General features: G+C 43.6%; 1 protein-coding gene across 1 annotated transcript in view; it reads right to left on the reverse strand.

Moving 5' to 3' along the window:
* Nucleotides 1-4,078: 4,078 nt before the first annotated feature.
* LOC145405890 (uncharacterized) overlaps nt 4,079-25,428 on the reverse strand; it is a 60,523-nt gene continuing 39,173 nt past the window's right edge. Inside the window, exons 7-8 of the mRNA XM_080277146.1 lie at nt 24,249-24,490; nt 4,079-4,483 (exon numbers count right to left, since the gene is read on the reverse strand). Coding sequence (XP_080133272.1) covers nt 4,079-4,483; nt 24,249-24,490 — 647 coding nt within the window. The remainder of the gene's footprint in view (nt 4,484-24,248; nt 24,491-25,428) is intronic.

Consider the following 25,428-nt stretch of genomic DNA (forward strand, 5'->3'; position numbering starts at 1 on the left):
TCAGTGTGCAGCAGAGGTGTGGCATTTGGTACAGCATCAGTGTGCAGCAGAGGTGTGGCATTTGGTACAGCATCAGTGTGCAGCAGAGGTGTGGCATTTGGTACAGCATCAGTGTGCAGCAGAGGTGTGGCATTTGGTACAGCATCAGTGTGCAGCAGAGGTGTGGCATTTGGTACAGCATCAGTGTGCAGCAGAGGTGTGGCATTTGGTACAGCATCAGTGTGCAGCAGAGGTGTGGCATTTGGTACAGCATCAGTGTGCAGCAGAGGTGTGGCATTTGGTACAGCATCAGTGTGCAGCAGAGGTGTGGCATTTGGTACAGCATCAGTGTGCAGCAGAGGTGTGGCATTTGGTACAGCATCAGTGTGCAGCAGAGGTGTGGCATTTGGTACAGCATCAGTGTGCAGCAGAGGTGTGGCATTTGGTACAGCATCAGTGTGCAGCAGAGGTGTGGCATTTGGTACAGCATCAGTGTGCAGCAGAGGTGTGGCATTTGGTACAGCATCAGTGTGCAGCAGAGGTGTGGCATTTAGTACAGCATCAGTGTGCAGCAGAGGTGTGGCATTTGGTACAGCATCAGTGTGCAGCAGAGGTGTGGCATTTAGTACAGCATCAGTGTGCAGCAGAGGTGTGGCATTTGGTACAGCATCAGTGTGCAGCAGAGGTGTGGCATTTGGTACAGCATCAGTGTGCAGCAGAGGTGTGGCATTTGGTACAGCATCAGTGTGCAGCAGAGGTGTGGCATTTGGTACAGCATCAGTGTGCAGCAGAGGTGTGGCATTTGGTACACTTGACAAGCTTGACATAATCACATGTTTGTTGGTGGCACTGACAGCAATGAACGCAGGTGTCAAATATTAGTTGAAATGACCAAGTAACTGTGAGGCAGGAACGTCCGAAATTGTAGCCACACCTCCACTGCACACCTGGGTTAATGTCGCCAACTGGACACACTCAGGCAAACCAAACAACCCAGCCACCTGTGACTGGCAGTGTTTGCTGTGCTGACTCCATGAACACAGCATACACAAGGAAAATGGAAACAAAGCAAATCCACGATAAATACGGATATACAATTACAGTCGAGTATACAGTGAAAATATATAAGAGCAAAATACAGCCTGCCTCAGTCACGGAAGTCCCTGTTTTTGAGGACATCATTTTGTATTAATGAAAAATAAAAATAAAAACAAAGCGAACCCACAAGTTCGGATACATAATTACAGTCGAGTATAAAGACTAAAATTTTTAAGATATAACTTTTATTAGAAGAAAATCGTCTTATAGTGGTGAGAATAATCTAACACTGACATTATCCTGCTGAAAGGGTTAATGGATAATGCTTCTAACCTTTAAAAAAAAAAAGTTTTGCATGCAATTAGTAATACCGTCTGTTATTCCCCATAATAAAAAGACAAAGTTATTGTCTTTCACTAGTCCACCTAAGCAATTAAATACCTTTGTAGAGTCAGGCTCAATAATTAGTTTACAGTCCCATAGTGTTCTACTTCACACTTTGGTCACCTCCGTCACTATCCTCCCTGACGCATGTCAGAGAGAATCACAGGCTGAGAGACAAGACCGGTACTCTCGTCGATTAAAGACGCTCCTTAACACCTTTTCCTGGGCGGTTTATTTTACTTTTTATTCTGCCCTCTTCTGTGTTACATAAATCCTTCCAGTATCGCCATACTCCACGTAGCTAGATAACGTACAACAGGATATTATCCGGCCTTATCAGAAAATCAATCGCTTCCTTACCCAACGAGAATAAGATCCCAAGCCTCTCTCGGCTCAGGAATATTACCCAGCAGAGGAAACTGACACAAAAAGAGATTGAATAGTAGGTGAAGTTTTAGCCCATGTTGTAAATCGATATACAGTACGGTATATATTTTATTAACTGCCTGCCTATTGTGGAAGCTGTCAGCTGCATAAAATCGTCTGGTGATAAACTGAAATAAATCCTACGTCCCCATAAACCCACCGTAGTGAAAAAATTACAGCTTTGCTACTGTCCTGTTATTAACGGATAATAGGGTGTGTGTGTGTGTGTGTGTGTGTGTGTGTGTAATTCACCGGGTCGGTCAGGATCACCTAATGGTCGTGATCGTCAGCTTTTACCCTCCCGGAAGGGAGCTGAGAGCTCATATAGTCCGATCTAAGGGCAAGGCTGTGACCTTCACACACGCACACACCCGTCCCCTTGCTCAAGGGGGACAGTAACCACCCACTTCGTCAGTGAAACTTTTCGCAACCTGAGCGAGGCGCGAACTCCCGTCTACCAGATGGCAAGCGAGAACGTTACCACTGCACCAGCGAGCGGTGTGTGTGTGTGTGTGTGTGTGTGTGTGTGTGTGTGTGTGTGTGTGTGTGTGTGTGTGTGTGTGTGTGTGTGTGTGTGTGAAAAATAATAATAATAAGATAAATGAGGAATACAAAGAGGTAAGAACAAATGGGACAAAATTATAAAGGTTATTACAAGGTTACAAGAGAATTAAGGGGTACCGTAGTACTCCACCGTCCTTACTGTTTCTCTTCCATCTTCTCACTTCCACTCTCACTCTCTCTCTCTCTCTCTCTCTTTTACACACACACACACACACACACACACACACACACACACACACACACACCACTCCACCCCTCTCTTTAAAGGAATTCATGCGAATTACTAAGTACATTATACGTCTTACGATGTTCGTTATAATCATTCCAATACTGAACAATATACATCATGTCATTAAAATGCAGAACACGACTCGTTATACGCTAACTTGGCCTAAAATTGCCATGCGTCCAACATGAATGCTGAGCTGCAACAGTAGATGGACACTATGGTGCTAATCACGTAGAAGTGTTATGAAACGCATGTAGGCCTGTAGCACTGTCCTTTCTATAACTGAGATACCCTATGTGAAATAAGCTACAACAGGATGAAAATCTGGGCCAAGTTAAAAGTAAACCAAGCATAGCAATCCTAACCCATATATCGTTCTTTAACTTCCTTCTCATCCAACGGGGATGACTGATGACATAAATTATTAGACCAGCAGCCCAGAGCCTTGCGCCTAGATGAACGAGGTACCAGCATAGGAGTATAGGTACATCTCTGACGTAGCATGAAATGTACTGAAATGGATTTCTGTCGGGTACCCCCCGCTGCGTGTGATCCCTGGGGACCCTAAAAGTGGCCCATATAACGAGGCTAGCACAAACATTGGAGGTACCAATCTGAATCATGTCCACATTGTGAACACTGCAAAACCAATCGCAAATACATGCCTGACAGACACGCCAGCCACTGTGCAGGACCCGCCAGACCCCCCAAAAGGGCCCAAAATATATCTGCTAGCACAAACATTGTACCACATAAAACCAATTCCATATAATCAAGTACATTCCCCGGAGTGTCAAATGACCCTTGACAGACAAATTTTCCGCTGTATTGGCCCGACCAGACACCCTGAAAATGGGCCCCTCCGCCCCTGTGGAAGAGCTGGGCTAGCACAAACAACCCAGGTACCACATACAACCAATTCCAAATAAATAAGTACATTCCCCGGAGTGGAAAATTACCCATGACGAACAAACTGTATGCTGGAATGGCCCAGGCACCAGAAACCCCGATGCCTCTTTGGCCCAGTGGATGAGCTGAGTTGCACAGACATTGGGGTCACCAGATAAAATCAGGTGCTCTTGTATGATCAGTGAGAAGTACCCACAAATGGTTTTAAAATGGTAAGTAATGAAAAAAACAAAACAAAACAAAACATAGGTTTTCATCTTATTTCTTTACTCTATCAGGTATTAGTAGCAGCCGTGGCTCAGTGGGTTAGAGCGCTCCGTTCTGACCGAAGGGTCGGAGGATCGAATCCACCCAAGGGTCATTGGTAGACCTCAGGAAGGGCATCCGGTCATAAAATGCTACACGCTCCAGTTCAAAAGTCCTCTACTCAGGGGCAACGCCTTAGCCCTTCGGGGATACCTGGCGTAAAACCAAATTATTTTTATTTTTATTTTTTTTTTCTATCAGGTATTAGTGAAGACTGAACGTGAACAGGAAATATATGTCATGTCACTTGCTGCTGGTCATGTCACCACAAGTCACATCCCACATCCCTGTTTCACTGTCTAAGTCATCACTCCAGGGTGGTTCCGAGTTTGCATCATCAACGTCATCAAACTCACTGGCTAGGTCTGGCTTGTCATCTCCATTACTGTCGGATCTCTCATCGACAATGCCATTGTGAAACAGATCATCAGGCATTTCAGGGTCAGAGAACCAGTTAGTAGCGTAGTACCCATCTTTCACTTTCCATCCGTACCACTGCAGGGGATCAAGGCCCTGCCAGATGTGCAGAATCTGGTTCCCCCACACCAGGCTTACAAAGTGTGCTCTTTGGATCTTATTGGCCAGGGTCTTTGCACAAGGTGGCAAAAGTGCACGGTTCACTTTCTTGATATTGGCCATAGGGTTTTCCTGAAAGTATTGAAAAAGAAAAGAAAACAAGCTTACGGTATGCCTAAGTGGCCTAACAGTGTTTCTAACAGATTTGCTTGAGTTATGGAATTTTAGTTATGGATTAATGGTCTATAACTTGGAACGTACCGTGATTGGTTCATCATCTGAAGTTTTGTCACCCATGCTGCTATGCACTAAGTATTTCCTTATGTATAATGTGTCCTCCCAGAATATTTAGTATTTTCATATCGTACCTGACAAAAAAATATAACCACATCAATGACAGACACTCTGATTCATTACAAAACGTAATCTAGAAAACTCAGTGAAATTCATATACAAATATTCTTGTTAATGTTATTCACTTATTACCTTTTCACACATCATATGACTTGTGTGCCATTACTAGTGTATTTATATACAGTAAGACCGATGTATAAATCACAGAAGTAATGAAAGATGGAAGCACCAACATTGTAACAAACGAGTATATATAATATAAAGGAGAAGAGGAGTAATCACTTACCACTGCGCGTCAGGCTGAAGGTTGTGAGTCCAGTGATTAACCAAACCAACGGCCAGCACATATCACCTTGTTTAAGGCTTCATGAATCCTGAATCCTTACGAGGGAACCAAAGATGCCTCATTACTCTTGACTTCTGGTGAGTGATCACCACGCCCAAAAATAATGAAGCAATATGAACTATAATAACTATCTATCTATCTATCTATAGCCCGACGCCCTAATCCCGCAAAGGGTGGCCGCAGACAAAACGCCTCCAAGTCGCTCTGTCACCCACCATTTGACTACCCTCCCCCTAACTCACCCCCCCCTCCCTCATATACCTCTCAACTCCATCCCTCCACCTCATCCTCGGTCTACCCCTCCCTCTCCCTCCCTCCACCTCACCTACATACACCCTCTTAGTTAGTCTTTCATTCTCCATTCTCTTCACATGTCCAAACCACCGCAGTGTATTTCTCCTAATCTTCTCAACCACATCCACATCCACCCCACAGCGTTCCTTCACTTCTTCATTCGTCAACCTGTCCCTCCACGTCACTCCACATGCTCCTCTCAAGTAACTCATATCCACTGCTCTCACTCTTGACTTGTTCCCCTCTTGCAAGGTCCATGCCTCGCTTCCATACGTCAGGGTAGGGATCACAATACTGTCATGCAGTGACTTCTTAACTTCCATACTCACCTCCCTATTTCTCATCACTGCTTTCACTGTACCAACAACCTTCCTTCCCTGCTGTACCCTTTCACGCACTTCATCCCCCAAAGTTCCATCCTTACTCATCACACTACCCAAGTACTTGAATGCACTCACATTCTCCATATCCTCACCATCCAACCTCACTGCACACTCTGTGACTTCATTCCTCTCAAACACCATAACTTTACTTTTGTTTACATTAACTTTCAGATTCCTCCTCCTACACACTGTCCCAAATTCATTCACCAAACCTTGCAACTCCCATTCATCTTCACTCAACAGTACTGTATCATCAGCAAACAGCAACACCGGAAGCTTCCAAATCTCACCCTCATTCATTAGAGCCACCCCCACATCCACTAGCCTACCCTGCACCTCCTTTACAACCCCATCCATCTATATATTGAACAGCCATGGAGACATCACACAACCCTGTTTCAGTCCCACACTGAGATCAAAGAACTCACTCAGCTCACCATCCACTCGCACCGTAGCCCTAGCTCCCTCGTACATACTCTTCACAGCACTCAACAATTTCCTCTCCACTCCATATATTCTTAATACCTTCCACATACCTTGCCTATCTATTCTGTCATAAGCTTTCTCCAAGTCCATGAAGGCAGCATACACTTTCCTTCCCTTCTCTAGATACTTCTCCACTAAACATCTTAGAACACATATCTGATCTACACACCCTTTTCCCTTCCTAAATCCCCCTTGTTCTTCTCCAACTAGCTCCTCTGTCATATGCCTAACCCTATCAATGAATATTCTACCATATATTTTACCAGTCACACTAAGTAGGCAAATACCCCTATGGTTACCACATACTTCTCTCTCCCCTTTTCCTTTGTATAAAGGAACAATTATACCTGATTTCCAGTCCTCTGGAACCCTTCCCTCTTCCCAAGCCAATCTACACAACTTCCATATCCACTCCACAACAATCTCACCCCCATACCTAAGCATTTCACCACACACTCCATCAATTCCTGGGGCCCTTCCCAACTTAATCTTCTTCATCGCTTCCACTACTTCCGCCCTACTGATCTCTTCCTCCCTCCTCTCATCTCTTCTTCTCCCAGCCATTCCCCAACCACTTATACTCGCACTGCTCTCACTCTCTACATTCAACAAATCCTCAAAGTGCTTCTTCCATCTCCTCAGTTTCTCTCTCTTCTCCACCAACAATCTATTATTCCTATCTTTCACCCCCCTACTATTTCCCCTTTCACACTGCCTTACTTTCTTTACCTCCTTCCAAAACAATTTCTTACTCTCCCTCCATTTCACACTCAGATTCCTCCCAAACTCTTCATCCACTTTCTTTTTACTCTCCTTCACCAGTCTCTTAACCTCCCTTCTCTTGCTCACATATACCTCTCTCTTCTCTCTCTCATCTTCTCCCCTACCTCTGCTCGCTAACCATTCACTATAACAACACTAATGTAAAAAAGAAATTGGGCCAAAGTGCCCATATTCAGGGTGTCTGTTGGGGCCATTCCAGCATACAGTTTGTCCGTCATGGGTAATTTTCCACTCCGGGGAATGTACTTATTTATTTGGAATTGGTTGTATGTGGTACCTGGGTTGTTTGTGCTAGCCCAGCTCTTCCACAGGGGCGGAGGGGCCCATTTTCAGGGTGTCTGGTCTGGCCAATACAGCGGAAAATTTGTCTGTCAAGGGTCATTTGACACTCCGGGGAATGAACATGATTATATGGAATTGGTTTTATGTGGTACAGTGTTTGTGCTAGCAGATATTTTTTGGGCCCTTCTGGGGGGTCTGGCGGGTCCTGCACAGTGGTTGGCGTGTCTGTCAGGCATGTATTTGCGAGTGGTTTAGCAGTGTGCACAATGTGGACATGATTCAGATCGGTACCTCCAATGTTTGTGCTAGCCTCGTTATATGGGCCACTTTTAAGGTCCCCAGGGATCACACGCAGCGGGGGGTACCCGGCAAAAATCCATTTCAGTACATTTCATGCTACGTCAGAGATGTACCAATACTACTATGCTGGTGCCTCGTTCATATAGGCTCAAGGCTCTGGGCTGCTGGTCTATATTTCCCCCGACGGACAACTTCTATCAGCTCGTACCTGTAAGTACGGTTGTGACTGCGCAGCACGAGTACAGGAAACTGCGCTTCAACACTTAGCGTACGCCATGCAAGCCGCCACATGCCTGTGCTTGTGCTGTGCTGCGCTGCGTCTCAATGTGCGCGGCCTACCATGCATTAACTACCTGATTTCTTCCTTGCTCTGTGTTGCATCGCCTCTGTCGCTTAGGTCTCAATGTGCGACCGGCCTTACTAGCCTTCTGTCTCTGTGCCTCTCTGTCTGTCTCCCTTACTTCCTTCCTTGCCTGTGTCTCTGCCTCCAACCTTGCCTCTTCTGTTTCTCTCCTTTTCTCCCTTCCTCCTTTGTTTGTCTCTCAGCCTCCATTCTTGCCTCATCTGGTTCTCTGCCTGCCTTCCTTCCTCTCTTCCCTCTTGCCTGTCCATCTGCCTCCGTCCTTGCCTCTTCTGCTTCTCTCCTTGCCTCGCTTCCTCCCTTGCCTGTCTCTCTGCCTCCATGCTTGCCGCATCTGTTTCTCTCCCTGCCTCCCTGCCAGGATCCAAGTCCACGCTAAAATAACATCATCATCTTCCCTCGCAACACAGCACCATCCGCATTGCCCTGCCTCACACTCATGACTGTCTCACTCATCCTATGCCTGTCTCAGTGCTTGTCTGCCTGTTTCTCTGTCTCACCAACCCCCTTCAACAGTCTCTCTAGACTTTCCTGTCTGACTGTCTCCATATTTCTCTGACTCACAACATCTCTCCCCAGTTCCTTCCCTGTGTGTTTGTTTTCGTCGTGTCTGCTTCTCGTCCTTCCTAACTGTCTGTCAATCTCTTTCTCTTGGTCTCCTTCCTTTGCCTGTCTCTCTCTCTTTCCCCAAGCCTGCCATCCTGTCTCTTAGCCTCTCTGTCTGCCCATGTATGGCAGCCCGTGTCTTTGCCTGTAAGTCTCTCTACCTTTCTGTCCCTCTGCCAGTATCCAAAGCCATGTTGAAATAACACTATCTCCTTGCCTCATTCCACTGCCTCGCCCTGCCTCACCTTCCCGGCCTGTCTGACTCACCTCTCTATCTGACTGATTTATCTTGTTTCCCTACCCGTCTGTCTGTTGATCTGTCTAACTCCCCGCCTGTTTGTCTTCCTTGTCTCCCAATTTCTGCCTCTGCCTGTTTCCTCCTACGCTTGCTAGTTTGTCTGTTCCTTTGCCTTACCCTCGATGTTCATCCCTGTCTTCCTGTCTATTCCGTCCTCCATCCTGCCATCCCCTTTCTTTCTGTCCATCTGTTTTCCTGTCTGTCTGCCTCACCCACCCGTTTTCCTCCCTGTCTACTTACCTGCCCACTACATCTCTTTCCTGCCTGCCTTCCTCCTCCTCATGTCCCTGTTTATCTGTCTCTTTGACTTAGCTTTTTTTCCAATATCACCCTATCCTCGCTTCCCTGCCTGTCTTCCTTTCTACCTTCTTGTCTCTCTACCTATCCACTTGCCTTTTTCATGTTTACTGATTGCCTGCCTGCCTGTCTCCTTTCCTACCTCCTTGCCTCTCAACCTATCCATTTGCCTATTCTCCTGCATATTCGCTGCTTACCTGCCTGTCTCAATTCCTACCTCCTTGCCTCTCTATCTGTCCACGAGCCATCTCCCTACCATCGCATTCTCTTCTGTCTCACCTACCTGCGTCCTTGCTTATGCGTCTCCCTGTAACTTTGCCTCCCTATCTCCCTCCCTGTCTCTCTACCTCCCTACCTCCCTCCTCTCCTCCCTATCTCCTTTCTCACATACACTCGCTCCAAAGAGTATTCGAAAACAAATGACCAGTAGTTTCAAAATGAATGTTGTGTTTGTTCGCGGTTTTTCTCAGGTCAAATTATTCCAAAGTGAACACTGTTTTTCATATGTTACATAAATTCCTTCTTGACGCTGTACTGGAAAAACAAGTATATATGTTCATTATGTGTTACTGGAGAGTATCTTCAAACGCATCGTCCACAGTTTCAAAATATAATGGTGGAAAAGTTTCATGAAATGTTTCAGTGTGTACAAGTGATCGAAAAAGTATGGGTGGACATTCCGCAAGAAACAACCTGACACCATGAACGACAGATATTGCAAAATGCCCGTTGTTCCTACTCAGCAACAGTATCCCAGCTTCGTATATCGAACACTATACTCATTTTACCTTAACGTGGCCCAGATTTTCCTCCTTTGGCAGCTTATATCACGTAGCTCAGTGCCAGAACAGGTCTAATGTGGCCCTACCTCCTTTCTACAGCACTTCTCCGTGACTTGCACCATATTCTGGCATTAATCTCTTATTACAATTCAGTATTCACGATGGAGAGATGACAATTTTCGGCCAAGTTAGAGTAGGGCGGGTATAGTGGAATGGTCTACCTCATCCCGGAAGTGTTGATACATTCGGCACAATCCTTTGAAAATATATAACTATTTTGGTGACATCAGGTGCTCTACATATCACGAGACCCTTCCAGCCCCATACTCTATACACCAGAGAGACAGACAAACACAGAGATATACCTAGCTACTAAAATGGCTTATAAAGGATGTGAAGTATTGCCAGACACTCCACCCTGGTGCACTGCGTCGGCTACGTGTATAAATCGTCACCACCTCCTGTGAGTGGTTCCCGATGGCCACACATGTCCTGTTGTATCACCCACTGGATACTGACCAACACATCCCCGCCAAGACCACAACCCAGACCTATGTGTCAACACCAGACCTACTCGGGGTTTTGACAGTCTGGTTGGGGGCCTACCCCCTCCTCCATAAATATGGGCGAGAGACAAGATGGGTCTAAGCCCCATTCTGGGGGGGAGGGGGACACTGCTGTTCAGTGTGCACATATTAAATAATCGGAAACTTCAAACGGGGAGGCCAGTGGGAGGGACAAGGGTCTTCTTGAGGGGTCCGGCCCTCCAAGCCCCTCCTTGGCTGCGCCACTGTGGTTGGTGGATTATAACTGGCCAGTCATCTTGTGCCCACCATGTTACGCACCTTAACACGGGAATTAACGCTGGTGACTGAATTTTAGGATTCAAATTAGCCAATCATGTGGTGTTTAGCCTGTGACGTCAGTGTTGTGGAGGCTTCATGGCTGGTAATAGACTGGTGGGATGTAAAAGCCAGTAAATCATCGCATTAATACGTGGCAAGATGACTAAACCCACACCTGTCACTGACTGTCCAAGTCAGAATCAGCCAGTTATGTTGTCACCTTTTCATAACGTCACACAAGAGATTAGCGGTCTTTTGATTAAAACTGAGTGCACGAAGGTGTAGACAAACCCCTAATTTACGAGACGCAAACATACACACACACACACACACACACACACACACACACACACACACACACACACACACACACACACACACACACACACACACACACGTCAACACACATGGTTACACAACACAATTATATACAGGGAACAACAAGGGAGAAATCGTCTGTTTATTACCGGTACATGAGGCCAAGCCGACAGGTCTATAAGTGTTACACCTGAGGGATCTCTCTCTCTCTCTCTCTCTCTCTCTCTCTCTCTCCTTCAAGGAAAGCAAATACCTGCTTTTGGAGAGCTCTGAATGATTTTCTTATTAACCCTCTCAGGCGCAGGTGGTCTGAGTCGTTAGATTGTTTAACAACCTGTAAAGCGCACCATGACACGAATATAGTAAAAAAGTACCAAAATATGACACACATGGGCGGGAAACTTGTGTCCTCCTTTGTTTGACATGATGTGCATCATGGTGCGTTGTACAGGATGGTATTTTATGACTCGACTGGAGTCCGTGCATGTAAGGGTAAAATACACCGTTCCTTAGATTGAAATTTTGAGCTGATTTAACATGTCAGCTGTTACGTCAGCTGCCGCATCAACTGACTATCAGGCGACTTTCGGTTTCGGCAAAAATGAGGCATTTTACCGACTTTCTTACGAAATACAAAGTTGCTCAGCCTGCAGTTCTGAGTTGATTTAAGGTGTCAGCTGATGGCAGATGCATCAACAGTTTCGGCCCAGGTCTATGAAGACAGTCTCTTCGTGTTTCCAGCCATGACTGGGGCTTTGCCTCTCCCACCATGATCCCTGCTGGTTTAATGACATTTACGTAAATCTCACTCGTCATTGGCTGTCCAAGTTCAAAATCAACCAATTATACACTGCCTGCAGGTGACGTCACGCACATGTTCCATTCCGTTAGAGGGGATGTTAGACTTACTGTGTGATAATAATGGCCCGCAATTTTGAGGGCGGCTGCTCTGACCCACAGGCCATCAAAGGGAAGAGAACAAGTCATCAAATATCAAACACGCCAGTCCCCCCGCCCAATTTTATTCCCGACACGAGCCATTTTCTTCCATCACAACCGCCATAGCCGTCGCCAGCACACGCATACGGACGATCGCTCAGTGTCAACAACCCAAACATAAATCCGGCGGCAATTTGGTGCTTTTTCGAGTGTGTGTGTGTGTGTGTGTGTGTGTGTGTGTGTGTGTGTGTGTGTGTGTGTGTGTGTGTGTGTGTGTGTGTTTTAGGGGTTGGGGGCAGGCGTATTCATAAATTCCTGGTTATTTAACAGACATAATGATGAGAGAGAGAGAGAGGTTCAACCAGCATAATGCCACATATTGACAGTGAAAAATGTATATGATGCACAAAAATGAGAAACCAATGATAAGAAAATTCCAATAAAATCTAAAAATGAAATATATCCAAAAGTTCGCCCAATATTACACCTCTCCTACTTGTCACTGATCTGTAATGGTTAACACTTGTAAGGTGAGAGGTACTTGGTATGTTTCCCTGCCAACAGAGGCAAAAGTTCGCTAAATATTCAGCTAAATTCACTTGTCACTTTCCTCTGGTGGCAAATATTCCTAAACTGAATGAGGCCTGGTATGTTTCTCCGGCCACAGACACAAAATTTATCCTACAGTTTTACCTCTTATACTCGTACTCGTCACTTTAGGCTACTCTGTTGACAAATATTTCTTATGTGACAGATGCGTGATACGTTTTTCTATATGTAAACAATTCTCCTGGATATGATGCCTTAGGTTTGGTAAAGGTAGGTTAGGTTATGTTGTCGGGTTAGGTTAGGCTCAGCTGTGGTTGACTGGTCTTTCCTGATTAAAAATAAGTCCTCCCTCATGGACTCCATCTGCACCGTGGAGTGTGCGGTACAGCAGGCCAGGTGGTTAATACGGATTGTACAGCAGGCCAGGTGGATAACACGGAGTGTACAGCAGGCCAGGTGGTTAATACGGACTGTACAGCAGGCCAGGTGGTTAATACGGACTGTACAGCAGGCCAGGTGGTTAATTCGGGATGTACAGCAGGCCAGGTGGTTAATTCGGAGTGTACAGCAGGCCAGGTGGTTAATAAGGAGTGTACAGCAGGCCCGGTGGTTAATACGGAGTGTACAGCAGGCCAGGTAGTTAATACGGAGTGTACAGCAGGCCAGGTGGTTAATATGGAGTGTACAGCAGGCCAGGTGGTTAATAAGTAATTCATTCCTCCTCCACACACCTGTATTTACTCCCCTTACCCACACTTAGATACCTGTGACTTATACCACATGTCAGCCTAGGTAACACAATCTCTCTCTCTCTCTCTCTCTCTCTCAACCACCTGTCAGCACCACCCCGAGCGCTGATAACACACACAAAAACAAGCAGTAAGGACGCCAAAACATATCAAAATTCATTCATTCCTGTGCTGGAAATTATGTGAAGCTTCACTGATGTGTTCACAGGCTGTGCTGAATGTTGGGTTTGGCTGTGATGCATGGTTCGTTGATTTAGAGGTACCGTAATACTGGGATCTTAATGGAAATATCCCTTAATGGAAATATCCCAGTAATAATAATAATAATAATAATAATAACAATAATAATAATAATTATTATAATAATGATGACGATGATGATGATGATGATGATGGTGATGATGATGATGACTATGATGATGATGATGATGATGATGATGGTGATGATCATCAAAATGCAGGTGGTGGTGGTGGTGGTGGTGGTGGTGGTGGTGGTGGTGGTGGTGGTGGTGGTGATGATGATGATGATGATGATGATGATGATGATGATGATCGTGGTGGTGGCGGTGGTGGTTGTGGTAATGATGATATGAGGATGAGGATTACAGGGAGCGGTGCCAAGGCACAGCAAACCCGTTCCCGGCAGTCATTTTAATGCTGACGTATAAACACAACCGGATATCTAGTCAGTGATGTAACATATCAAATTTAGAGTAAATCGGATGAAAACTGATGATGTTATGCCCACTTGAAATTTTAGGCCCGACCCACCTGACACTAACCCCCCTACAGCTAACTGGAGGGTGACCCCCCTGATGTAATGAGGCGTGTTACAGGATGCAGATTTGAAAGATGCACCTTTAGATTTTGGTTTCATGTCGATATGACGAATCTGAAAGGAGTTATGGCGAAAAACGATTTTTTATTTTACATTTGTTGGTCCAACGGCATGGCCTTTAGCCCAGTTTGGCCAAAATTTAACCAGGTGATCAGAAGCTCATAGCCCTTCATAACGGTAATTTTAGTCCAAATCACATCAGTAGTTTTTGCGTAAAGTTGGTAGCACACACACACACACACACACACACACACAAATACACAAGCAAACACAGAGTGAAAATACCTGTCCCCGGGCCCCTCCGGGGCGTGGACGGGTAATGATGATCATAATAATAATAATAATAATACCAGTAATAATAATAATAATAATAATAATAATAATAATAACACACGCCATCAGTTTAAAAGCAGCGAGTAACAATTCACTAATAAGTGATGATACCAAGGCTGATCAAGTAGGCTAAATAATAATAATAATAATAATAAAATAATAATTATAATTATAATTATAATAATTAATAATAATAATAATAATAATAGCAATAATAATAATAATAATAACAGTTTCATACCGTTTATAAAGGTTCCAACATGATTCCATCCGAAGGCCTTAGTCACCAATTGGGGGCTCTCCAAACTACTCGATCTCTGGCAGCCTTCCTATTTAGTCCCTTATCCCTGAGGTCGCATTCTACGACCACGTCCCAGGTCTTCTTTGGTTTGCCCCTCGCAACCCTACCCTCGACGTCCACACCTCCCATCCTCTGCACCTAACTGTCGCCTTCTATCCTCTCAACATGTCCAAACCATCTCAGTCCACCCCTCCTCACCACAACAATGCACTCCAGTCCCATCCTTCCTCTCAACTCTTCAGTCATAAATCCTAGCCTCCCCAGGCCTCGAATTCAAGGACGCACCACACATCTATCTAATCACTGTAATTTCTGTACGTCTGAACCTACGAATATCCTCCTCCTTTACTGCCCAGGTCTCACTATCACCAACACCCATAATAATAATAATAATAATAATAATAATAATAATTTTACATAATGGCTGCCAACAATGATAAAAACATTTCGGCAATAAGCAATATACTAGGAACTAATCCTGATCAAATACTAACAATAATAATCTTACATCAAGGCCACCACAAAGGATGAAAACAGCACAATAAAAAGTAATAATAATACCAGGCTTAAACGCCCAACTCCCAAGGATTCATCTCCACCATACCTGTCCCATCGGTGGCTTGTTGACATTCCGTGGATTCCAATTTTCTCCACAATTCTCCGTTTCCTCCACTTTGCCATCATACCTACTGCTTCTGTGGCCGTTCATGCAACAGTAAATCACTCCGTAACTCACGATGCCGCGGTCAGTCAGGGTTTTATAATGCAAAAAGAATATAGGACTAGCACTCGACACACCTCTCAAAATTCCAAAATGGCGGACTGTTGTACAATCTCGCTCCGGTACGGTCGCGATGATTGGAAATGTAGCTTGAGGATATGATGTTGCTTTATGAAATATTCTATGACTTATTGTATGGTAATTTATTCTATGAAAAAATATTGTTCCAGCCTTTGATTTGGCCGAAAATAAATCGGAGTACAAAAACCAAGATGACTGTGAGGATAGAAACGTCAACATCAGGGTTTCTTCCAGAGACAAGGATTCAGATCAAACTCCAGTCGCTTTTCTTGAAGACTTACAACTTCCCTTGGACTCGTGGGTTATTTAATTTAACGACTTGAAAAGATTTGCGACGTAACAAAAAAAAGACTCGTGACTTGACTTGGGACTCGATGCTTAAAGAAAATTTGTAGGCAAGCCTGATTGCTCCTTGCTCGTACACCCTTATCTATGCCTTCCTATCCCTAGCCTAATAGCACAACCCATATAAATGATGCTGGAGAGGGGCGCCTTCATACGATGGCACTGACAGCTGGGCAGCTCCGCTGCCTGGTCAGGCAGTCGCCCAACTCCCTCCCCACCTCCAGAAAGAGAGATGATGGACTGCATGTGGAAGGCATCTTCAGCATAAAGTCTACTGGGTTCACATTCATGTAATCCTTAAGGAGGCATAGGACCACCTCCTCTTAAAAAACAAAATACCAATCTTTGAATTAGTGATTCAGTGACTTTGTAAACGAGTAGCCTACAAAAGTGCATTTTGGAGTATGAGGAGGATCCATCAATAAAAAGGAAAATGTGATTACATAAGGGTTAGGTTAGGTTAGGACAACTTTCATTCGGTTAGCGTAAAAAGAGATAAGGTTTGCATAAAATAGGTTAGGTTTGCATAAAATAGGTTGTTTGAATAAACTAGGTTACCTTAAGCTACGTTAGGATGAGTAAGGTCGGCATGTTAGCTACGTTAGGATGAATAAGGTCGGCATGTTACGAAAATTTAGGTTAGGTATGAATAAATAGGCTTTGATAAGGTTTATTTTGCTCAAAAATGGCGTTCTAAGATGGCGTCTGTTTGTCTTCACGCACCACAAAATGGCGGCCGTCTGTAAACAATAAAAGATTATAACACTCTTCCCCGCTTTCAGAAGAAATTAAAAACTTTGAGCCTGACAACGAAATCAGAAAATACTTAAAGAATCCCATGAAACCCTAATTTAAAGAAGAAACAAGAAAACTGTAAAATAAGGTGATCCTATGTCTCCTTAAGGATTACTCACATTCAAATAAATGTGGGGTTACAACAACAAAAACACCACCACCACCACCACCACCAACAACAACAACAACAACAACAACTACTACTACTATTACTACTACTACCCATATATATATATATATATATATATATATATATATATATATATATATATATATATATATATATATTGTAAGTGTACAATAATCTTGCAGGCAGACATAAAGTCAAGGCTATATGGCCATGCTTAACAATGGAAACCTGTCATACAAAGGTGTTACGAGTAGATGTACACTCAGACACGCGTCCTGGCCAGAGATGGAAATATGGAGGGCTTGTGGGAGACTTCCAAATACGCTTAAGACCCAGACTCGTCGGCCATCTCTCCCCAAGGCAACACCTCCACCCACGAACTCGGTGAGACCAACTCTCCTCCGCCAGCAGCCGAGGGGGGAAGAGCGTCTTCTGTCCCTCCCACCTATCTGGACGTTGATGGCCCTCGCTGCTTGGTTCCTCCATCTGCTGCTGGGAGTTTGGTGAGCCTCACACTATCTACAGCAGCTCTCTTAGTGCCCTCTTAATGCACAAGCTTTTGTCTGGCAGGCCCATATTTGGCCTGGTCCTCCCAAGGGAGGTAAATCTCAACAAACAAACAAACAGCTTAAGATCAATGAAAACAATCTGTTCAGGACCCACTGAGGGTCCTAAATGATACTCCATAAATATGATGTTCATTATCAGTATGAAAAAAGGCACATTTTTTATTTCATTAATAACTTCGTAAAAAGCAACCTTTATTTTCTTTCTTAATATAAAGTGTAACCTATTACCAATGTTACTTACACAGTGAATAACAATCAAGATGTTCAGTTCGTAATATTGTTCCAGACTACTATATGACAATTTGTTGCCACTGAAGCTTTCATTTTGTGTTGTGACTTAGCGTTAGGAAACACTGGAAATAGTCCACGGCAAAGGATAATATAATTGTAAAAACTTATGCTGAATGTCTGTTCTGGTTTCCAATAACTTCCAGTTGGTGTAAAATTGGTTGTAACAGCATTATTGTAATATTCATTACATTAATAACTGAATAACAATTGTGACCTATCCGTAGTCATCGTCAGGTTATATATATATATATATATATAGTTGGAGACACACATTACACGAGTGTGTACAAATATATTTGTATGCTCCTGACTGGGAATCGAACCCTGGACCTCTTAGAGAGAAGTCAGGCACTGATACCACTCGACCACGGCGTGATAAAAGTTGTGACAACCTTATTTTTTTGACGAATGAGGTAAATCCATTATGGAAGGATATATTTCAGTCACAACACATTAGGATTATTTCACAGCCCCATGCAACTCGGCAAGTGACAGAGCAGTTTTAATGTGACTGGAATATCCTTCCACAATGAATTTACCTGGTTCGTCAAAAAAATCAGATTGTCACAGCTTTTATCATACCGTGGTCAAGTGGTATCAGTGCCTGACTTTTGTCTAAGAGGTCCAGGGTTCGATTCCCAATCAGGAGCGTACAACGGTACAAATATATATATACAATATATATATATATATATATATATATATATATATATGATATTCGACATCCTGCATTCTTCAGCCATAAAATACGTTCTACTATCCATTATCTGCTGCACATGCACCCAAACTGGTCATATATCAACAACTGTCCCCAGGGTATTTACAGCACCAGAGGTACTATAAATCTGGCTTCACTCGTCTCCTCTTCCCCAAGCCTGTCCCTGTAGGAGCCGCCGCTGGTGTTGGCAGGGGGTTTACTGCACGATGCCCTTCCTGACGCCAGCCTCCTCGGGCTGAAGGGGTAAAGGACATACAGGCTAGTCCATATATAACACTGCACTTCCACTCCGCCGGACGATTTCTTGTGCCGCGGGGATGGTTCTGTCAGTGTTTTCAGTATCTATCCTGCATAATTTATTTCCTACACCACTGCCACAACCACGCCCACACCAGCCGACTGAGCCGTCCCCGCAGTCCGTTAGAGACTGCCAAGTGAGTTTCTAGTGGAGCACTATTTGTTTTAATCTGAATAACCCAATATTCCAAATTAGCGATAATGTTGCTGGGAAATGTAATCAGTGTAAATAAGGCAAATAGCGGGTCGTTTGAACACCTTACAGCAAGCCAATACCAGTATATTCACGTTCAACTCCTGAGTATAAGTTGTAATATTTTAACCAATATAAGCAAATAAACTGCAAGATAATGATGGAGAATGAGAGACTGACTTGGAGAGTGTATGTTAGGCTGTAATTGTTGTTGCTGTTGTTGATAGACCTTAGTCTGTTTGGCCAAGCAGACCCATCAACCACGGGCAAGCAATCGCACTTGCAGGATCGTCCCGTACAGTGAACTGTTGTTCCCTTGTAGCTGTGAGCGCTTTGCCACAGCGACGATGAGGGATAAGTGTGGATGTTTAATTCCTGGGTGGATGGCGCATATTTCTCTTCATCCAGTTCACTGGAGCGCCACAGGATGAGATGAAGGGATGGAGTGGAGAGATATATGAGAGAGTGTGTGTGTGAATTGGAGTGTGGGCAGCCACTTGTACCTTTCCTTCTTGCTGGAAGTTTGCTCTCATTCAGCCAGTCTCAAAGAAGGGTGGCCATTCCCAACCCTCTAACTATCGTCCAATTGCTTTAACATCCTGTATCTCAAAAGTTTTCGAATCAGTTCGTAACAGAAAAATTCTGAAGTATCTTTCCTATCACAACCTTCTCTCTGATCGTCAGTATGGGTTCCGTCAGGGACGCTCCACTGGCGATCTTCTCACCTACCTTTCAGACTCCTGGTCATCCTCCTTTCGGGACTTTGGCGAAAGCTTTGCCATTGCACTTGACATCTCAAAGGCTTTATGTCGAGTCTGGCATAAATCTTTAATTTCCAAACTGCCCTATAACGGTTTCTATCCTTCTATCTGTGCCTTCATCTATAGCTTCCTTTCTGGTTGTTCTATTGCCGCTGTTGCAGACGGCCATCGTTCTTCTCCTAGATCTATCACCAGTGGTGTTCCTCAGGGCTCTGTCCTATCACGAACTCTCATCCTTTTATTCATCAATGACCTTCTAAGCTGTACATCTAACCCTATCCACTCATACGCTGATGACTCCACCCTTCATCTTTCCATTCGGTTCCCGCAACGTCCATCGCAGCAGTAACTTCAATAAAGAAGGGATGAGGCTATGACACACCTAATGTCTGACTTGGCTCGTATCTCTGACTGGGGTGAAAATAATCTGGTTGTTTCTACTTCATCGAAGACTCAGTTTATACACCTATCAACCCGACAAAATCTTCCACAGGTATACCCACTAATGTTTAATAATATTCAACTTAATCCTGCATCATCCTTGAACATGCTTGGGGTTTTATTTACTCGGAACTTATCTTGGAAAGATCATATTACATCTCTTGTAAAATCTGCTTCCAAGACATTAGGTGTGCTAAGCCGACTCCGTTCCTTCTTTACCCCTGCACAATTGTTGACTTTATACAGGGGTTTTATCCGCCCCTGTGTGGAGTATAACTCTCATGTGTGGGGAGGCTCTCCACATACAGCTCTTCTCAATAGGGTGGAGTCAAAGGCTTTTCGTCTCATTAACTCTCCTCCTCTTACTGACTCCCTTCAACCTCTGTCTCTTCGTCGCACTGTTGCATTTTTATCTCTTTTCTATAGTTACTTCAATGGTCACTGCTCTTCCGAACTGTCTGCATGCATTCCTCCACCTCTATGACGGGCGCGTAGCACCCGTCTAGCAGCAAACTCTCATCCCTTTTCTGTCCAGCTCTCTAATGCAAGAGTTAACCGTTACTCCCAGTCCTTCATTTATGCAACAGGTCAGCTCTGGAACTGTCTCCCTCTGTCTGTGTTTCCTGCTTCCTATGATCTCCAGTGTTTCAGACGCAGTGTGTCCAGGCATCTCGAAATGATCGGATCTTGAATTTGGCCCTCTCTTGTATTTTGTTTTTCTCTTGGAAGGAACAATAATTGCGGGCTCGCGGCCTTTGGTTCCTTCTTCTGCGCATAAAAAGAAATAGCAGAGGACAGGGCAACGTGAAGGAGATTTACTTGTGTCCACCCCTTACGGGATTAAAATATCTGGATATAGATAAACAGATAGGTATTGTAACATGGAAATTTATTCAGTACAAATAAAATACAGCGATGAACAATCCAAAAAGCTGACATGAAGCTGTTATGAGTCTACAGTAAACTTCCCAATGTACTTTATCCACATCACGTCATTATCCATATCACGTTATTATCCATATCACGTCTTTAGCTGTATCATGTCATTATCCATATCGCGTCATTATCCATATCACGTTATTATCCATATCACGTCATTATCTGTATCATATCATTATCCATATCATGTCTTAATCAGTACCATGTCATTATCCATATCACGTCATTATCTGGATGTGCATTATCCATATCACGTTATTATCCATATCACGTCATTATCTGTATCATGTCATTATCCATATCACGTCATTACCCATAACACGACATTATCCATATCACGTCATTATCAGTATCAGGGAGGAAATACAATAATCTCCTCGCCACTACCACACAGGAAAATTAATTAAGATGTCTGACCAGCACCGGTGTCAAAATACTGTATAATTTATTCATGGTTTATATTCAAGATTTCTGTTAATTTATTGTCTTTTGTTGGCTGGGGTAATTTTGTGGGCCACTGTGCTACTTATGTTTTTTTTGGGGAGGGAAGGATTCAGAGATTAGAACTGCATTTTTTTTTCTGCATAATCCACGCATCTGCATGGGCTTTGGGTCTATTTTTATGGATATCAAGAAATCAACTCCTTTTTGTTGGGGGGGGGGGTTGTGGTTAGAGCTGCATTAGTCGTAAAATCCAGTAATTTTTTTGGCCTCTGGCTCTATTAATACGGATATTGCAAAGTCTACCCATTTATATCTTTATTTAGGGAGGGGAGGTTCGGGGTCAAAAGTGCATTATTAGTAACCATCCTCTTATTTGTATGGGCTTTGGCTCTGTTATACTCGCTGTCATGCAACTTGTCTATTAAGCCCCACCCCCTTCCTGAAGGCATGGCCCCTCCCCTTGCTATCCATTCTGCGGGCAGTGGGCGAGGAGGGGCGTTAGAGACAATTTGCCTGGCGGGGTGTATGGCACAGATATTAATTCGTAACTTTGACAATGTAAAGCAACTGGTAAAATCAACTTGCCACACACTGTTATGTAGTGGTGCTGGGAGGGACAGGCTTTAACGTTCTCATGTTTGGGATTATTCTGGCATTCCATTCTAGTTTGCGGGCTCCTGGCTTTTGGTTCCTTCTTCCTTGCATTAAAAAAAAAAAAAATGTTCATGACAGACTTGCATTCTGCTGAGAGTGAGTCATAGGAGCCTGAGTGTGTTGGTGGACAGAATTAGCTCTTATTTAGCCAAGAGTGAGTCATAGGAGCCTGAGTGTGTTGGTGGATAGAATTAGCTCTTATTTAGCCAAGAGTGAGTCATAGGAGCCCGAGTGTGGTAGTGGACAGAAATTAGCTCTTATTTAACTGAGTGAGTCATAGGAGCTTGAGTGTGCTAGTGGATAGAATTAGCTCTTATTTAGCCGAGTGAGTCATAGGAGCCTGAGTGTGTTAGTGGACAGATTAGTTATTATCTTACGTCTTCCCAACTCACCTTCATTTGTCAAATGCCTATAAATATTCCCAACTTTTCCTGCAATTATATTTTTTCTTTCCTTTTCTTTTTTGTATGTATTCAGTCTTAACCCCTGTATTCCAGGTGGCGGCCATTTTATCTTTTTCTTGCTTCTACCAGGCAATATTATTCAATTTAGAAAGGGCCTCTCATACTGGAGGGGTTTAAAAGGGTGTATGTAACTTGCAATCTCTCTCTCTCTCTCTCTCTCCTATTATTATATAAAATCATCTGCATGTCGCAAAAATATGCTAATATAACAAAACATGACCAGTCTACCTACACACCACATGCAATAGTAAGATGGGATAAAAAGTAGAAGAGGAAGAAGATGAAGGAAGAGAAGGAGGAAAATGAGAAGAAGAAAAGGAAGAAGAAGAAGAGGAGGAGGAGGAGGAGGAGGAGGAGACAGAAGAAAGAGTCCTTCCCTAGATATACTATATAACATTCACTAACTCCTTCACTGATAGAGTCCTTCCCTTGATATATAACATTCACTAACTCCTTCACTGACAGAGTCCTTCCCTAGATATATTACATTCACTAACTCCTTCACTGACAGAGTCCTTCCCTAGATATATTACATTCACTAACTCCTTCACTGACAGAGTCCTTCCCTAGATACATTACATTCACTAACTCCTTCACTGATAGAGTCCTTCCCTGGATATATTACATTCACTAACTCCTTCACTGATATATTCCTTCTCTAGATATATTACATTCACTAACTCCTTCATCAACAGAGGCCTTTCCTGAAATAAATAATATCGTCTAATGATAGCAAGAATAACGTACAGTATATCTCAGTGGACTTAAAACGATTCTGATCAATTTTTTTTTTTTATTTACAGTACTTCTTAAAGGAAATTATCATACTTTTTTGTTGTTGAAAGGACAAGGAAAGGAGGTTGGAAATAATTCGTTTGTCTCCTGATCTCCCTTTGCGGGAAGGATAGGGGAGAAACAGCACAGATTCTTCCCAATATTCTTGTTTCTTCTGTCAAATTTTACTTACAAGGAACTGATCGTAAGTTGTTTGTGTGAATCTCCGTCGCGTATACCGTAGTTGTGGTAAATACTGCAGTTAATATACATCGATAGGTGAAGGATGCAGGAGTATAAGTACATCGAATATAGGAATGGATAGTAATGCACACATGTATATACTCTACTTATGTACATCAACAGACTCTCGTATAAAATAATATATACAAATAAAAACATCATATAAAGGGCTGGATCTGGCTAACTTCTTCATCATGCTGTCTGTATATTTTATTCTCCCTGCCTTCAGACGAATTAATGCAACTCAGATATCTTGTTTTACGGGATTAATGGAGTTACATGTAGCCCCTCAAATCAGAAGAAAAAATATCTGAAATTGAATAAAATCGTCTGGAGAGAGCAACAATAAAGTAAAAATAATCGTAGTGGAGGAATTAACTCTTCCATCATCTTTTGTCGTCATTCGCGCCTTTGATGTTCACAACGAATGACCTTCTCTGCCAATAATATATTGTTAAACTAAGACTACCTGGACCGTAGATATTTAAAAGTTCTTGGAATAATAAATAAATGCTTCTAAAACATGCTACAACAGTCTTAAAAAATATTAATGATACGGAGATGACTTGGAAAATTGCTGATCCAATGTTTACATGGCGAGTCTTGAGTTGCCACTGATTGCCTGACAAATAACTGAAGATCGGCGATGTTTCTCCTGCCCAGCCGTTGTAGACGATGCAAAGAGGAGAGAGGAGGAAAGGGAGGAATGGGGAGAGTGTAAAGAGACAGGAGGAAGAGGAAGAAGAGGAGGAGGACGAGGACGAGGAGGATGATCTTGGTGCCTCGCTGCTGCTGTCTGGCAACCCGTCGTGTTGCATGGCGGCTGAGTTCTCCCCTGGGGTGGAAATTTGACGGGAGTTAGTAGGCTATATCATGGCTACGAGGAGTGGAAATAATTTAATATGTACTAGAAATTTTAAATGTAGATAAAATCAAAATGATTTTTTTTTCCTGTATCACTTTTGACTATAAGTGAAGTGAGGTGGAGGGGACACCAAGGGTGAGAATGACGGGATGGAGTGGAGAGGCACTTCAGAGACAGGGGTAGGGGGAGGGACTTGGTGAGAGGGCAGCTAAATGGCAAGGGACAGGGTAACGTGGAGGTGGTAATATTTGTACGCGCTCCTTGTAGATTAAGGTGTCTGGCAATAGACACAGAAGTGTTAAATATGAGTAATGTTAAAAGGGGTTATTTTAAGTAAGAAAGGCTTATATTACCATAGATTCAATTATCAAATGTTGCGGAGGGTGAGAGGATGCCGGAGGAGTGGAGAAAAAGTATTCTAGTTCCGATTTTCAAGAACAAGGGTGATGTGCAGTGCTGCAGCAACTATAGAGGTATAAAGCTGATCAGCCATGCAATGAAGATAGGGGAAAGAGTGGTGGAAGCTAGGCTGAGAAGAGAAGTGAGGATCTGCGAGGAGCAATTTGGTTTCATGCCAGGGAGAAGTACAACAGACGCCATATTTGCTTTGAGAATGGTGATGGAGCAGTACAGAGAAGGCCAGAAGGAGTTGCATTGTGTGTTTATAGACTTGGAGAAGGCTTATGATAGGGTACCGAGAGAGGAGCTGTGGTACTGCATGAGAAAGTCAGGAGTGGCAGAGAAGTACGTGAGGGTGGTGAAGGACATGTACGACGATAGTGTACCAGCAGTGAGATGTGCAGTAGGAATGACTGAGGGTTTCAAGGTGGAGGTGGGATTGCATCAAGGATCGACTTTTAGCCCCTTCTTGTTTGCAATGGTGATGGACAGATTGACAGATGATATTA

This window comes from Coenobita brevimanus, chromosome 68 (genome assembly GCF_032717465.1).
Source record: "Coenobita brevimanus isolate Jiangsu-jjx chromosome 68, ASM3271746v2, whole genome shotgun sequence".
NCBI classification, from domain to species: domain Eukaryota; kingdom Metazoa; phylum Arthropoda; class Malacostraca; order Decapoda; family Coenobitidae; genus Coenobita; species Coenobita brevimanus.